Source organism: Ovis aries, chromosome 19 (assembly GCF_016772045.2).
Source record: "Ovis aries strain OAR_USU_Benz2616 breed Rambouillet chromosome 19, ARS-UI_Ramb_v3.0, whole genome shotgun sequence".
Lineage (NCBI taxonomy): Eukaryota > Metazoa > Chordata > Mammalia > Artiodactyla > Bovidae > Ovis > Ovis aries.
In genome coordinates, this window is record NC_056072.1 from 47,740,538 (window position 1) to 47,758,584 (window position 18,047).

The 18,047-nt window shown below is 40.0% G+C and overlaps 2 protein-coding genes across 10 annotated transcripts in view; one reads left to right on the plus strand and one right to left on the minus strand.

Annotated features, from left to right (window-relative positions):
• CACNA1D (calcium voltage-gated channel subunit alpha1 D) overlaps positions 1-18,047 on the minus strand; it is a 525,137-nt gene that overhangs the window by 501,899 nt on the left and 5,191 nt on the right. The window lies entirely within an intron of this gene.
• DCP1A (decapping mRNA 1A) overlaps positions 9,967-18,047 on the plus strand; it is a 42,186-nt gene continuing 34,105 nt past the window's right edge. Inside the window, exons 1-3 of the mRNA XM_004018383.5 lie at positions 9,967-10,111; positions 12,712-12,752; positions 15,078-15,205. Coding sequence (XP_004018432.3) covers positions 9,977-10,111; positions 12,712-12,752; positions 15,078-15,205 — 304 coding nt within the window. The 5' untranslated portion in view covers positions 9,967-9,976. The remainder of the gene's footprint in view (positions 10,112-12,711; positions 12,753-15,077; positions 15,206-18,047) is intronic.

The following is an 18,047-nucleotide window of genomic DNA, read 5'->3' on the forward strand; positions in this document are numbered from 1 at the left end:
AAGAAGCCAGTCAATAGGTACTTTTTACCCATTCTGTTTACAAAGGAAAGAAACAAAGAAACTGTTCATCCTGGCCCTATTAGAGAAATGGAAACCACCACTACTCCCAGGAATAATTTCGCACCAATCCCGATGGCCAGCATCAAAAAGGCTACAAACGATTAATCTGAGAGAGAATCTGGAGAAAAGCGAATCTCCTTTGCATTTGAGAAAAATGTAAATTACTACAGTCAGTATGGATAACACGTTGGAGGTTTTTCAAAAAACAAAAAGTAGAGCAACCAGACAACTTCATTTCTGGGCAAGTATCTGCAGAAAATCATATTTGAACACACACATGCATGTTGATGTTCACTGCAGCGCTGTATACAACAGCCCAGCCTCTGAGGCATGTATGATGTTCACAGACAGATGTATGGATACAGAAATTGTTGTACATGTATATAATGGCATATTCCTCAGCCCAGAAATGTGCCATTGCAGCAACGTTGGTGGAGCCAGAGAAAATCATACAAAGTGAAGTAAGTCAGACACAGAAAGCCAAAGATCATGTCATTCACTCTTATGTGAAATCTAAAAATGGATACAAATGACATAATTTACTAAATGGAAATAGATTCAGAGACCAAAAACAAACTTATGGGTACCAAGAGAAAGTCTGTGATCTGTAGAAGGCAAAATTTTTAAATTGGGATTAACATATTCACACTATTACTTTTAAAATAGATAATGAACAAAAACCTATTGTGTACCATAGGGAGCTACTTTATTAATCTAGTTTATTACATCATAATCTAAATGGAAAAATCATTTAAAAAAGAATATACGTATAGCTGAATTACTTTGTTGCAATCCTGAAACTGACACAGTATTATAAATCAACTGTGGTCTAATTTTAAATAAAAATTTCTGAAAAACCAAATTCAAATTATAAACAGAAAATAAGAAACAGTTTCCTTTTAGTATGTCAGGTGAAAAAAGACCAAACAGAAACCTAAGAGCTTCCATGAAAATGGCCACAAAGTCAGTGTACCATTTGTCTTCCAGGGTTTCTCAGGACGCAATTACAAATTGTTTGCTTATGGTATAGGGAACATTATTTTTGGTCTCAGCCACTTTGTGACTTTGCAAATTTGTTGCTTATCATCAACTGTAAATGCAGAGCTTTGACTGGAATTTTTTTATAATTTGGGCTTACTTTCAAAGCGTTAAGCCGTGTTCTGGTCAGTCACATGCTTCATTTTAATTTTACTTCAGAAGACTGAACTGTCATTTGTGACTTGTGACTTTCTAAGCAACCTGGAGCAGTAATAGAGTGGGGATAGGCTGGACTGGGGTAACTAAAACTCCTCAAATAACATAATCCCTCCAACCAAACAGAGCCTACTTCTCATTCCTTATAATAGTCTCTCAAGGGCACCCTGGCTGGAGGCCAGCTCTCCTTTGTGTGGCGGCAAGTTTGGCTCCCTTCATCCCGTGTCGCTGCCATCCCTCCTGGCCTCACCGTGACAGCACCCAGTCAGCAGCGGGTGGCAAACAACAGGAAGGGCCAGGTGCCCCTGAGAGCCTTGGCCTGCAGGCAGGCACACAGCGCTTCTGCAGACGTTCTTCTGGCCTGAGCTTGGTCATGGAGACAAAGGGAACCCAGAGGAGCTTGGGAAGTGAAGCCTGGCTGCGCCTCCTTCAACGGAAACGGATAAAGGGATTGTTGGTGAACAACCTCTGCCAGAGACAAGTCAGCTCATCTTGTGCCTCTGGCTCTTTCACGTGCAAATGAGTAACAACGATCTGCATCCATATACCGATCTTGAGGGCTTGCCAATGTGTACTGTCGAACCCAAAGGAAAAAAAATGTGGCAAATAAAAAAACAACTTATTCGAGATCTGAGAATGCTGGAGACGCAGACTTGGATTAAACCAAAAGTGTGTTCCTTGGGAGAGAAAGAATCAGGCGCTTCTGAAGACAAACGTCATCACATTGTTACAGTTGCCTGGCAAGGACTGTGACTGACTCTGACACAAGTCAGGAAATCTGTCCTTAAGGAAGACTGGGTTATTTTAGGGTAAGAGGTGATAAATATCTTGAGTTTCTGGCAGATGCTCTGGAGGCTTGCATTAGGACACTAACTGGTCAGAAGTTCAGATTCCATACAGGCTGAGACATGCATCACTCACACTTCCTCGGCATCCTGCCTGTTCTGTTTCAGAGAGCTCCCTTAGCAACACCGACTCCATTTTTATTTTCCTTCCACAGTCTACCTAAGAAGCACTTTGATCCAAGGATAAGCACTGTAGCAGTGATATACTGCCATTGTTTATGACATTCCTATGCTATTGGTAATTTGAAACATAACATTTGGTAAAGTAACAGTAAACAACAGTCCTTCCTACCAAAGAACATTATCAAGAACACCATGTTAAGTACAATCTTTCCTGGAAATAGAGGGATGAACTATTAATAAATGTTGTTCTAATCCCATGTTGTTTTATTCTCCCTACATTACTCTATATGGGACAGCTATTTCTTTCTTCCTGGTTGAAAATATTATTATTTCTGGTCCAGAACTGATAGACTAAACTAGTGTAAATCAGAAGTGGAATTATAGAAAGCATCTGTGCATGTGTGCTCACTCATCTCTGACCTTTGGACTGTGCCTCTAGGTGCCTCTGTCCATGGGATTCTCCAAGCAAGAATACTGGAGTGGGTTGCTATTCCCTTCTCCAGGTAATATTCCCGACCCAGGGACTGAACCTGTGTCTCCTGTATTGCCAGGCAGTTTCTTTACCACCGGGCCACCTGAGTACACCACTTAAAATACTTTCATAGGGTAACATTTTAAAATACAGAGGTCTGAGACCTTTCTAGAGAAACTGAAGGAAAGAACTACCATCCTAATCATCTGGCAAGGGTAATTTAATGAGTGTTATGCTTAATAGTAAGTCCAAAATGCTTTGGATATCAATCATGTAAAATAAATCTCAGTAGTGAAACAGCAACTCGAGAAAAGTAAGTTTCATTCATGTGTAGACAGTATAGTTTAAAAGTGTGGCTTCAAGTTGATGTGTCTAATGTCTTAATTTACCATGTTTTTGTTAGAATAACCCATTTTTTATGTAATAATAGTTCAGTTGTGCTCTTTTTTTTCACTTGATATTGTTTTATTATGTCATTATCTCATAGATAGTATTTTCCTTCATTAATAAACCTCACTAATTTATATTTATTAAAAAAAAGTGTGCCTGGCAGAAGAGTAGCAAGATGCGTGATCCACCTGGAAACCAAGGCTCAGTTCAGTTCAGTTGCTCAGTCATGTCCGACTCTTTGCAACCCCATGGACTGCAGCACACCAGGCTTTCCTGTCCATCACCAACTCCAGGAGCTTTCTCAAACTCATCTGCATCAAGTCAGTGATGCCATGCAACCACCTCATCCTCTGTCATCCCCTTCTCCTCCTGCCTTCAATCTTTCCCAGTATCAGGGTATTTTCTATTGAGTTAGTTCTTCATATCAGCTGGCCAAAGTCTAGAAGATGCTAATTTCAGCTCAGCAAATGAAACATTATATGACCCTAGGAAAATTAGTTAGCTTGGTTTTTCTCCCTAAAAAGGCAAAACAGTAATAAGCATATACTTTGAGAATATTTTTTTAAAATCTGAGGGAGAAGGGGAGAAAGAGAAGAAAAGAGAGAGACTTAGAGATGGAGACAAAATGGATAGGGAGAAAGTTGCAAGAGTGAAAAGATGCCAAATGCTTGTCCCAGGCTATACTAAAAGCAATAAGCATAGAGCCTAAAAATCAAAATATATCAGTACAAGTAAATCAGGCATGATGATTTGTTTAGCGTGTAAGACAAATATTTTGTTGGATGTAGAGATGAAACCACCATCCATCCCTTCTCTCAGCTCTACGTGAAAGAAATCATCTTAACAGTCTTAACAAACATTTATGAGGTCTGGCCTCTGTGTCAAAATGTGGTAGTAAATAAGGCAGACATGTTTCCTGCTTCACTGTACTGATGAGACAGACGAAACATATGTGAACAAAATAATCACAACTCACAGATAAATGCTATGAAGAAAGCTAGGAAACGAGCTATCACAGGGCTATCAGCAAGAAGAATGCTCCAGAAAGTGAGAACAAGTGCAAAGGTCCTGCGGCAGGACTCATTTAGCACCTGCAGGTCAATGAACTAGGATGGAAAAATTGAAAGAACAATTCACAGGAGATGGAGATAGAATGAAAGCAAGAGAGCAGGCCCAGCAATGCCTCCTCCCAGGCCATGGCAAGGACCTGGGATTTGACACTGGAGAAAGGCGAAGCCTGGGACTAACAAAGCTACATGACTAGCAGATTTGGAACTCAATCACTGATCTTATGACTTGTACTTTAGTGCTCTTTATCTTAGACTCCATGGTTTCTGTTTGATTCTTATGTTTTATTTATTTATTTTGGTTACACGGGTCTTCCTTTCTGCTAGCGGGCTCTCTCTGGCTGCAGAGAGTGGGGGCTCCTCTCTAGCTGTGGCGCATCGGCTGCTCCCTGCAGTGGCGTTTCCTGTTGCAGAGCATGCGCTCTAGGCTGTGAGTTTCAGTAGATGCGGGCTGTGGACTCAGTACTTGCAGCTTTCAGGCTGTAAAGCCTGAGCTCGGCAGCCGTGGTGCACAGGCTCAGTTGCTCCATGCCACGTGGAATCTCCCCACACCAGGGATCGATCCTGTGTCCCCTGCCTTGGCAGCCAGATGCTTTTCCACTGCACTACCAGGGAAGTCCTATTTTATTTTTAAAAATGAAAGAAGGTTTATTCAGGGAGATATACACTCCACAGAGTTTGGGCCATCCCAGAAGGTGAAAGGCCCTGAAACAAGGTGTGGTTAGTTTTCATAGGCTGGGTAATTTCATAGGCCAGTGAGTGGGAGGATTACTCCAACTGTTTTGGGAAAGAGGTGGAGATTTCCAGGAATTGGGCCACGGCCCACTTATTGGCCTTTTCTGGTCGGCCTTGGCCTGTTGTGGCACCTGTCATGGGTATACTGAGGCTCAAGGTCTAGTGGAAGTCAACATCTCTGCCATCTTGGACCTAGAGCCCATGATTTAAATGCCAAGTTTTATTTATTTTACCACAAAAACACTCAAGAGTGGGAGAGACATGGGTTTTAGGTTTTCATATTTAAAATTAGTTTTATTGTAAAAAATTGTTGGAACTTCCCTGGTGGTCCAGAGCTCCCCATGCAGATGGCCCTTGTTCGATCCCTGGTCTGGAAGCTAGATCCCACATGCCGCAACTAAGACCTGGCACAGTCAAATAAATAAATATAAAATGTGTTCCGTTCATGGAACACAACACAAAACTAACCAAAGGTTTTCCAGTACAGAGTAAGACTCCTTTTCACCTCCCCATCCCTCCCACTAGTCTCTTCCATGACCATAAGAGAGTTGGGTTTTAAGACAACATTCACTGTATTTATTCCAAGTCTACTCTTTGCCAGGGGCTGTGGTAGGTACTAGAGACCTAATAGACTAAGGTGTAACCTCTGACCTCTCAAAGCCTATTGCCTGAAACACACAGGAAAGGTCTTCCTGTTTGATTCACAAATGTAAGGTAATGTCAGGCCTCAAAGTAAGCGAGAAAGATTTTCAATTCCAAAATACTCACATTCTCTTTAATATATCTTAATAGCTGTACAGGACATCAAAGTCAATTAATATAATTGCGGCCATGCAAACATGCATGCATTTTGAAGCAATTTTCTATTCTGAATATGAAAACTCCCTAAAATAATTGGGTGTTCTTCACTTATCCAGTCCTCTTCAATCAAAAACAAAGTTAATAATTAAAAAGGGAAATGTCTTAGATTATTTCAGAAAATCTATGTAAGAAGAAAACTCATTAAGGAGGAACAAGAATGTAAAGTATAGCATGAAAAATAATTAAAAACATTAAAAAATAAAGTATAGCATGGTGACTACTATGATTTTGCATTACATATTTAAAAGTAGCTGAGAGTGGACCTTGAAAGTTGTTATTAAAAGAAAAAAATGTGTAACTGTGAGTGGTGATAGATGTTAACTAGACTATTGTGGTGATTACTTTAATATACACAAATATTAACTCATTATGTTGTAACCTGAAAATAATATGTCAACTGTATCTAAGTTAAAAAACAAGAATTAAAAAACCTAAACTGTTTCAGGTGGGTCTTTGAATTTTGTACCAAGGGAATGTGTTACTTATTTCAAAATTACGATTAAAAATTAAGGTACTGATTGTTTAAATGCTCCCTTGACAGTAGCTGGATGGGGAGGGATAGTTAGGGAGTTTGGGATTGACGGGTACACACTGCCATATTTAAAATGGATAACCAACAAGGACCTACTGTATAGCACAGAGAACTATGCTCAATATTCTGTTACAGCCTAAATGGGAAAAGAATTTGAAAAAGAATAAATGGGCTTCCCTGGTGGCTCAGTGGTAAAGAATTCTCCTCCGAGTTCAGAAGACACGGATTCAGTCCCTGATCCCGGAATATCGCATGTGCCACGGAACAAGAAGGCGGTGTGCCACAACTACCGAGCCAACAGGCTGCGTCTACTGAAGCTCACAGGCCTGGAGCCTGTGCTCCACAGCAAGAGAAGCCACCGCAACTAGAGAGTAGCTCCCACTCACCGCAACCAGAGAAAGCCCACTTGCAGCATCGAAGACCCAGCTCAACCACAATAAATAAATGCTTTGAAAAGAAAAAGGATAGATACATGTATGTGTATAGCTGAATCGCTTTGTTGTACACGTTGTTGTCCTGTTGAAACTAACAGGACATTGGTTTTTGTTGGGTTTTTATGGTTGGTTTTTTTTTTCAATTTAACTTAAATTTAAAATTTTGGCTGCTCTGGGTCTCCGTTGCAGCGCGTGGGCTTTCTCTAGTTGCAGTGTGCAGGCTTAGTTGCCTGGAGGCATGTGGGATCTTATTTCCAGACAAGGAGTCAAACCTGCATCCCCTGCATTGGAAGGTGGATTTCTAACCACTGAGCAACCAGGGAAGTCCCCTAACACAACATTATCAACTATACTCCAATATAAAATAAAAAGTTAAGGAAAAGAAAGCAAGAAGGTAGTGGGAGATGTAAGGCTCTCTCTCCAATACGAAGAAAGGCAGGCACAGCATGGAGAAAAGGACCCTGGCGCGGCCTAGTCCCTGGATTCTAACACCAGATCCCCCTGACTAGTGTGGAACAACGAGCCAGTGACGTCTCCACCCAGCTTCAATTAAGCAACCATCAAATGAGGATGAGCATATCACTACCACTTAGACTGTGATATGAATGGGAGTCTTTTCCTGTCCTTCCCGATGAACTCATACTTATTCCTGAAACACTAATTCAAACATCATCTCCTCCATCAAGCCTTCCAATACTCTTTTGACAGATGAAGTTCCTGGCTCCATCCCCTAGGTGTCAAGTGAGACATCTCTAGCGTTGCCCCTACTTCTTTCAGTTTCTCCCAGAACCAGAAAATTGTCTTAGACTTTGAAGCTTCCCAAGGGACTCAGTGCAGTTCAGTCACTCAGTTGTGTCTGACTCTTTGCAACCACATGGACTGAAGCACCCCAGGCTTCCTTGACCATCACCAACTCCCTAGAGATTACTTAAACTCATGTTCATGGAGTTGGTGATGCCATCCAACCATCTCATCCTCTCATCTCATCCCCTTCTCCTCCTGCCTTCAATCTTTCCCAGGATCAGGGTCTTTTCCAATGAGTCAGTTCTTTGCATCCTAAGCGGATACCTGTTCAAAGCAGGAGGTCAATAAATATTTGCTATGGAGAAGGGCAACCTGACTTCCCTCTTAAGAAATCAGTATGCAGGTCAGGAAGCAACAGTTAGAACTGGACATGGAACAACAGACTGGTTCCAAATAGAAAAAGGAGTATGTCAAGGCTGTATATTGTCACCCTGCTTATTTAACTTCTATGCAGAGTACATCAAGAAAAACGCTGGGCTGGAGGAATCACAAGCTGGAATCAAGATTGCCGGGAGACATCAATAACCTCAGATATGCAGATGATACCACCCTTACGGCAGAAAGTGAAGAACTAAGAAGCCTCTTGATGAAAGTGAAAGAGGAGAGGGGAAAAAGTTGGCTTAAAGCTCAACATTCAGAAAACTAAGATCATAGCATCTGGTCCCATCATTTCATTGCAAATAGATGGGGAAACAGTGGCTGACTTTATGTTTCTGGGCTCCAAAATCACTGTAGATGGTGATTGCAGCCATGAAATTAAAAGATGCTTACTCCTTAGAGGGAAAGTTATGACCAAACTAGACAGCATATTAAAAAGCAGAGACATTACTTTGTCAACAAAGGTCTGTTTAGTTTTCCAGTAGTCATGTATCAATGTGAGAGTTGAACTATAGAGAAAGCTGAGTGCCGAAGAATTGATACTTTTGAAATGAGAAGTCTCTTGAGAGTCCCTTGGACTGCAAGGAGATCCAACCAGTCTATCCTGGGGGAGATCATTCCTGAGTGTTCATTGGAAGGACTGATGTTGAAGCTGAAACTCCAACACTTTGGCCACCTGTTGCAAAGAGCTGACTCATTTGAAAAGACCCTGATGCTAGAAAAGACTGAGGGCAGGAGGAGAAGGGGAGGACAGAGGATGAGATGGTTGGATGGCATCACGGACTCAATGGACATGAGTTTGGGTAAACTCTCGAAGCTGGTGATGGACACGAAGGCCTGGCGTGCTTCTGTTCATGGGCACAGAATTGTACACGACTGAGCGACTGAACTGAACTGATGGAGAAGGGAATGGCAATCCACTCCAGTATTCTTGCCTGGAGAATGCAATGGACAGACCAGCCTGGTGGGCTATAGTCCATGGGATTACAAAGAGTCAGATACGGCTGAGCTACTAACAAAAATACTTGCTAAAGAAACAGTAAATGAATATGTTTCCTTTTCTGCATTTGTACATGTAACGTGATTCTGCCAACAATGTAAAACATTAAGTATCTTTCCGATAACGACCTCGGGATGTAAAATCATAAACAATACAACTATTAGAGTCAATAGTATTTTTCAGTCAAAAAAAATTCAACCTGCACCCCGTGCACTGGAAGGGTGGAGTCAACCACTGGGCCGCCACAGACACCTCTCGGTTATCTTTTCAGTATAAGAAAAGGTTTTTTATAACAAATCGGGGGAGGGGCGGGGGAAGGGGCAGAGCTCCCTTTATCTTCCACACCTTGTTTTACTCTTTAGCTAGTAACTGGCTCTTTTAAAATGCCTTAAAATATTAAGCAGATGTTTGCTAAAAGGATGAGTTACCGTTTTAAAGCTTTAAATGATGCACGGCAAACAACTTTTCAAGGGTTCTTTCCAAAACTGGATAAAGATTTTCGTGGGATTCAGAGGAAGAAAATAAGTTGACAATAAAAGACATTTCTGTGTAATTACAGACAGGCTAGTCTGGCTTTTTCAAAAACTTCCTTTATAAAAACACAAATAGATCTGAGATCTGGGGTACTTTCCGAGGTACCCCACCCCCACCCCGTTTCTCCCCGCTTTTCTGTTTTCTAAATCGCCCCTGGAGCCCTGCCTTGACGCAGCTAGGTTTCCAGTCTGCGGCCACGGGAAACTAATCCGGCAGGAACGGTGAGAAAGCTCCAGAGCAGCCTTGTTCAGAGCGCCGGTACCTTTCAGCCCGCGGAAAAGAAGAACCTGCGCCCAGGCCTTTCTGCTCCGCCACGCGGCGGCGGACCCCACCTCGAACCTTAGTCCACTGGGACCTGACGACACCGGAACCCGGTGCCCCGGGCGTAGGTTCAGCGGAGCATAATAGCTGCAGTACCGCCCGGCCGCGAGGCCCGGTGGAGAGGCGGAAATTGAGGGCGCTGACGCAGCTGGGGGAACTTTGCCTCCATGGCACCTTCCTGTCCTCGACTCCGCCCCGCCAGAGGGGCTCGGCTCCAGAATTCAAGATGGAGTCGCTGAGTCGAGCTGGGCAAGAGATGAGCCTAGCAGCCCTGAAGCAACACGACCCCTACATCACCAGCATCGCAGACCTCACGGGCCAGGTCGCACTGTACACCTTCTGCCCCAAGGCCAACCAGTGGGTGAGTGCAGCCAGGTGGCTGAAGTCGCTCTCCCGGCCGCCGTCTCTTAAAGGGGCCGCGCCGACCGACCTGGGTAGGGGGCGATGCGGGAGGCCACGGTGGCGGAGGCGAGGCCAGGGACTGGAGGAGAGCCTGGCCGGCGCCTGAGAGGTGTCGGCGCCGCTGGGGATTGGGTGAGAGGAGAGAGGGAAGTAGGTCCAAACATCCGGGGGGAACGCTGATAGAGGGGAGGGTTGAAGAAGGATTAGTCCCCAGGGGTCCAGTTCGAGGATGTGGGCGACCTGCCTTCTTTGCAGGTGTGTTGGAGGATTTGAGACCGATGGAGTCAGAAAGACGCCTGTAAGATTGTCTGAAGCTTTGAGAGTTGTTAGATAAATTATGTATACATAATCTATAAAGTAAACACTCCTCTCCCCCCAACAGATAGATAAATCAGAACCCCCTTCGCAGAGGTTATTAGGATTTAAAGCTTGAATTCCAATTAGTTTCAGTTCTTGGAAAGGCGAGAGGGTGGGGATACGTCCCGCATTTATCAAACTACACTGTGTTTCCAGAGTTTGGAAAAGATTTCAAGGCACTTAGGAAAAGGGCTTGCATGTTAATTTTGTTACCTTGAAACCTTTGGACAAGAGACCTCGTGTTTTCAGCTATGCTGCTGGTGATGTCACCTCTGAATACGCGCATCAGACTTAAGTACTTTTTGCCTTTTTTTGCACGAGAGAGGTTGCGAAAAGTTACATTCAGTTAGTTCACTGATTTGTTAGCCGCTTTGAAGCTTCGGTTGTTGTTTACATGTCAGAATTTCGAGACTTCCCTGGCGATCCAGTGGTTAGAACTCCCCGCTTCAACTGCAGGGGGCAAGAGTTCGATCCTTAGTCGGAGAACTAAGATCTAACAAGCCACGCAAGTGGCTAAATAAAATATAAATAAACGTAACATCATTTCCCTTAAAAATATGAATCTTCTTGATTAACTCATTTAGCTATATAGGCTTTATTTTAAAAATAGTCTGTAAATGTTTGTTGGATTGAATTAATAAATGATTCACATTCACGTTTCAATAAGAATTGAAGTCCTTGTACTAACAAAACAAAGATTATTATCATAATATATTCTTTACAACATAATGCAGATACATGGGTTATATTTAATCATTAATTTTGTGAAAAATCATTTCGCATTTATAAACAGTTAAATCAGATGCAGAGGGTTTTCAGAGTCATCTTGCTTTACTTTGTATCGTCTTTCCTTCACCTCCTGGAATAGGAGGAGGTATGGCAAGCCACACAGAACAAAATTATAGATTTTTTCTTTTAAGTGTGACTGTTTTAGTAGATATTGCTTTAGTTTAAATTGTTTTGGACCATTTTTCTTTTCTTGCTGTGCATATACATTTTTGGAGTGTGGATTGCAGACAAATGGTGAATATTTGGGGCATGGGCTTATTACTATAAGCTTTTATTTCTAGTTTGTCACAGACTTCCAATATTTTGGAATTTTAATTGTGCCATTCTTCTTTAAATACAAGCTGAATGAAATACAAGCTGAAATAACCTGAATTGAAAACTAAGCTGCCGTTATTCATTTGTATCATGGCAGTGATTTGTAACTTTACACAGTTGTTTATTTGGGTAAATTTTCTTTCATTGTGAAGCAATTGATTACCAATTTATTATATTAATAAAGTTTGAAAGGCAAGAAATACATAAGGAAAAATTCCATGATAATGTTTAAGTTAGAAATCAAGATGGTAAATATCTTTTAAAGTTCTTTTTTTCATCCCACCAAATTCAATTCTATATGACTAACATTTAAGTTTGTTAATAGTTTGCTGACTGCATTAAACTGTTTAGATCCTATCTGGCCTGTGAATTGTAGACTAATTTAAAAAAAAAAACAAAACATTTTAACGGTTTAAAACCTAAATACACTCTTGTCACAGCAAATGAAAGATGATGAGTTGTACTTTTTTAATCAAAACGTTTACTTTAAGCGAAAAAAAAGTTTTAAATTATTTGTAAGACCTATACAAATTATACTAAGTAGAATTTCAGTACTCATGATTCTTCAACAAAGGTCTAAGAGTAACAAACTAATTGTGTTTGACAGTAGTTCTTAACTAACTACAAAATTTGCTACTCAGGAAAATATGCCGGAATCTCCCAAATGATGAAACAGTGTCCTGTAAGATAAAATTTCTTTTTTTTCTCCTACTAACTTTGATAAACTTTAAAGGTGAAGTAATGACTGTATACAGACTTTGGCTTTAAAATTAAGAAATTTGGCTAAAACATTTTAGTTTTAAAAAATGAAAGCTAATTCTAGATTTTTTTCTCCTTTAAATTTTAAAAAAGAAAAGAAAAGTTACTGTAGATACAGGCATGTTGCTGGATAGAACATTGCATATCAATTAACATGCATCAATAGACTAAAAAGGATACAAAAGAAACTGGTAACAGTAGTTTGTAGAGAGAAGCTTGACCTGTTCAGAGTAATTAATTTTAAAATAAATAAGTTAATCTTAAACATGACGTCTCCACTGGGACAACTTGGGGTTAGATTATGGGGGAAAAAACTAATTGACTCATTGTCTGTTACAGGAGAAGACCGATATAGAAGGGACCTTATTTGTATATCGAAGGTAAGCTTTTTAAAAACTTATTATTTTTTTAATTTGATGGTGAACATTGTCATGTAGAGTGATTCAGCCCTATTGTATTGTCTTTGGAACTTCCTGCTTGACCCTTCCAAGTATTCATCCATCTCTTGCTGTGAAATCTTAACCAAGTAATGTCCCTTCTTTGATAGTTCCTATGATTCAGAATCAAACAGAACTTATTTAGGAACCTAGCAAAATAGAAAACATTTTGTAGTAATGAATGAATCTAAAACAGATGCCTTTTTCCTTTTCCCCATATTAGGAAAACAGATACGTAACTGAGAAAAATATAATACAGGAGCTAACTATTCTGTGATTACTGAACTAAAAGGTTATCTTCTAAGACTCTGGTTCTTTCCCCATTCCAGCTACCCAAAAGTTTTGAGTTGTGTACAGTGTCTAGTAATAGGTATTTTTAGTTTGAGAGTCCTTTAGAAAGCCTGGACTACTCATAACTGCACATTTTTAACTTTCAACTTTTCTGAGAATTAATTGTCGTAAACATGATTGGTTTGTGAATTGCAGGTTTGGTTTTGTTTGGCAACTTTCTTGGCCTAAAGGCAATTGACAAGGGTATGTTAGTCATTGAAGTTTCTTGTTTTCCTGGATCCCTCTTAACTCTCACTCTGATTGAGATAGATGCCTTTTCTTGTTTTTTAAAGCTTAGGAAACTCAGCAGGATTACTGATACCTGGTTCTTTTCGTGTGTGTGTGTGTGTGTGTGTGTGTGTGTGTGGTAAATTATTTATGGATTGTAACAAGAATTTGTCAAATATTCTTCTAAATTGTCTTGTGTACCTTTGAGATCTTGTCTAAAAAACACTGATTTTTTTCTTCCTTTTAAGTGCTTTTATGTTACTCTTTCTTGTTGACATTTTGTTCCCTGTTACTCATCTTTCTCCTTTTTAAAAAAAAAAGACCTTTATCTTTTACCTGGTAATATTCATTACCAATATAAATCTCTAGAAGCTCTTCAACTGTTATTAGAACCTTGGTACTTGGGAAGCACTTTCCTGGCTTTATTGTAACAGTGTAGATTCACCAATTACAGAAAATGAAATTTAGTTTAGTGACTGACTTGATTTAATAAAATTTTTGGAAGCTTCCACTTGTATTGATTCCAATAAAAGGAGACCAGAGAGACTCTATTTGGGAAATGTGAGAACATGTTATGGATGAAATGGATAAATATATACCAGGTGTCAGAATGTCCCTTTGGAGAGACCTTAGCATAGAAGAAGCATGGATTTGGAATCAGAAAACCTAAAAGCTGAATCCTGGTTATTATTTGTGTGACTTTGGGTGCAGGCCTGAATCATCCTAAGCTTGTTTCCTAATCTGTATAATAGAATTCTAAAACCTTTCCCATGTACACAGAGAAATACTTCATATACAAATGAGAAGTACCTAAAGGATTGTGTGCTGGATCACTCTGACATGGGAACCAAAGATGTTTCTTGTAGGATTCGAAACATTTTCTTACTTGCTCAAGTCTTTCCATAGCTCTCCCATTTGATACAAGCAAAATCATTGTGATGGTGGACAATAATTACTGTAACCAGTCCTGTACCATATTTAAAATAAACGATATTTTTATTGAGCATATATTCACTAAATATCTACTATATGTCTCTCTTGGTACTTATCTGAAAAAAACAAGAATCCTATTTGCATGGTAGAGTTTAGTGGAGAAGGATGATAAATACAAAAAATTGTGATATGGAAAAAGAGAGAGAAGGGTTAGAGGTATTGAGCTTGGTAGCATTGAAAAGGGTAGTTGTGTAGCAGGCCTCAGTGAGAATGGGACATTTGAACAGAGGCTTGCGGGAAATGAGATAACTGTAGACTCTGGGCAAGTAGCCCAGACAGAGGTCTTTAGGTAGAAACATACCTATAGGAAGAATGGTAAGGAGTCCAGTGTGGCTGGAGCAGGAAGAACAGGGAAGAGGCACAGGAGTTGAAGTCAGGGGGGCACATATCACTTAAGGCCTTGGGTGGGTGGCCTTAGTTAGGACCTTGGCCTTTATTCTGAGGGACAGTCCTTGAAAGCTCCTGAGAGAGGGAGGGGTATGATCTGACTTAAATTTTTTGTTTATGATTTTAAGTGCTAATAATATTATATAATGCAATATTCCATTCATTCTTTAAAATGAAACTAAAGTTAGTGATGGACAGGGAAGCCTGGCGTGCTGCGATTCATGGGGTCTCAGAGTCGGACATGACTAAGCGACTGAACTGAACTGAAAGAGTAGATAATATTTCAGCAAATTTAATGACTTCTTTTTATTTTCTTCTATTAAATCTAAGGTCAGCTTCACCTTACCATGGTTTCACCATTGTGAATCGACTGAATATGCACAATCTAGTTGAACCAGTGAATAAAGATTTGGAATTTCAGCTCCATGAACCATTTCTTCTGTATAGAAATGCAAGTTGTGAGTATCTATCTGTTAATTATAGTTCATGTGTTTGCTGCTTAATTGAGTGACTTTAGTTTCTGTCAGCACAGTATTCTTGGAAATTCAGGGTACAATAAAAACTATGGTCTATACTCTTGTGGTTATAAGTGTGTCTCTTGCTAAGATCAGCGCTTTTGAATTGAACTTCTAAAATTGAAACACTCTTTGTATACAGTAACTTATTATTTTAGTAATAGTTAACTATATTATTCTGTATAATTATATTACATTATTTTCCTACTATTTGTTCTGTGAAAATAAATTTCACCCTTTGTTTTTGTTGTAATATGTGTTATTGGCTGCCCACGCCTGGCGTGCTGTGATTCAAGGGGTTGCAAAGAGTCGCACACGACTGAGCGACTGAACTGAACTGAACTGAACTGATGTCACTGAGCAAAAGAACTTAAAGACAGATACTAATATTTCTGTGCACAAAGAAAGGACTGTCTTTGCCCTGATTGTGTTATTTTTCAGTCTGTTTATTTAGTTGAGTGTTGGGTACAAGCTCTGGGCCAAGAGCTATTATACTTTAACGTCAATAGCATAATAACTTTTAGGGTAGACAGGCCATTAAGTCAGCTGAGACTCAGGTGAATGGCAGTTGCTTGGTTGGAGAGAGAGGATTGTAACCTTTTTGCTTCTTCCTAGTCCAGGGTCCTTTCAGGTATCTTAAGACACGAAAAATGGTTGGGTGTAGTTAGCAAAGCCAGAGTGGCCTTTTTAAGAAGTAAATACTAAAAAGTACACCTGGTTCTTGTATTTCAACATGGGAATTGGAGGTATGGGTGTTTGGGAACAGAAGACAGACGATTTGTCTGGCCTTGGTGGTAGCAGTATCAGCCCTGGTTATGCTGGGAAGGGGACTGTGCTGCGGCCATCATCTGAGGAGACTGCTGGAGAGGCTTGGCTTCTAACTTGAAACTTAAAAGTCTGAATTTCACTTGAGTGAGAGGTAACTAGTATTGGGGGAATGTCTTCAATATAAAATGTTTTTAAAAAAAACTACTAGAAAGTATGCATCTTTTCACTCCCTGAACGAGAAGTGACAGATCTCTGTTGAAACTGAAAGCCCCAAATTCTTCTCCCTAGCTCACTTTTAAGCAAAATAAAATCTATCTCTTGACTTTTCAGTAAACAATTTGTCCAGATAATTCTCTGTCTTAGTTTGAATGGATGGATTTATTTAAACTGTTATTAACAAAATAAGAATTACTTCAAATAGCTGTTTTCTTTATGCTGACTATTCTGTTAAAGGGGAAAGTCTGCAAAACAGCACAGATCCAATTTTTTATTTAAGGAATATTGGGTTAATTCTGCTTTTTATTACCTGAAAACTTAATCTAGCTATTGCCTCTAATATAAGTTTGATTAGTAAAGTAGTCTGCTACTGCTGCTGCCAAGTCGCTTCACTCATGTCTGATTCTCTGCGACCCCAGAGATGGCAGCCCACCAGGCTCCCCTATCCCTGGGATTCTCCAGGCAAGAACACTGGAATGGGTTGCCATTTCCTTCTCCAATGCATGAAAGTGAAAAGTGAAAGTGAAGTCGCTCAGTCGTGTCTGACTCTTAGCAACCCCATGGACTGCAGCCTCCCAGGCTCCTCCATCCATGGGATTTTCCAGGCAAGAGTACTGGAGTGGGGTGCCATTGCCCTCTCTGAGTAAAGTAGTCAGTAGGAAAAATTATCAGAGGCCTATGGACTTAATTACCATTTAGCATAAGCCTGAAATAAATTGTATTGAACAAGTAAAGTTATCTATGAAGTTGAAGTGTAAGATAACACAAATAAAAGTAAACCATGATTAACCAAAAAGTTTTTTAAATTAATTTTTATTGGAGTATAGTTGACTTCTAGTGTTGATTAACCAAAATGTAACCAATCAGAGCCTAAAATATCTGTAAATATTTCTATAGTCCGTGTATGGAAGAAATGAAAGCAAATTGTAAAGAAAAAAGGCTAATGTTTTATTTTGTGAAAATCTAGCAAATTTATGTGTTACTTGGGATCAGTACTATAAGTTTTACCACACTATAGTGTCATAGATTGATTTGCGGGAATGATAAGACCTTAAATCATCAGAAGTGTTTCTTATGTTAATTAGAATATTCTTGAGGGGGACAGTGCTCTAATGCTTTTTATTGTAGAAAGATTTTCAACAAAAGGTTGAAACAAAGGTTTCCTTAGTTAAACATAAGACTCACTTAACCTAGATCATTCTGCTTCTCTGTTAATTGAGGCACTGAATTATTTCTTAAGGGCCTAACAGTTTCTGGTATTGCTGATTAGATATTCAAGATCACATCAGTTTGTTTTTAGGCCAGAGAAAAGCCTGAAAAGGTCAAGAACAATACTGTGGATATATTAGAAATAGTCTAGAAGAAGAGCTTGGGCCAAGTATTTAGAGGCCTTTCTGTACTGGGGAGAAGTGACAGGGAAGCATAAAGTGGTTTTGAGAGTGTTAAAGCCTCTGCTGAGTATGTTTTGTCTCCCTAGTCTTGAAAGTATCAAGTAGTCTTGTCAGATCAGCAAGCTACTGAATTGTTCAGGGATTTGCTCTTTAAATAAAAAGTTAATTAGTGTCTGATGTGTATACAGGTAATTATACAGCCTCTGTAGCTGTTCTGTCATTTCTCGTGGGAAATACCACCAAGACACCTGACCCATTGTATTCCAGCTACACCCCCAGATCCAGCCTCTTCCTCTTAAATCAGTTTTTAGAGTTAATAGAATATTGAGCTATAACTTTTTCCAGTTCTAACTTTTTTGGTGGGGAGGGGGCCATGCACTGAGTGGCTTGTAGCATCTTAGTTCTCCCGT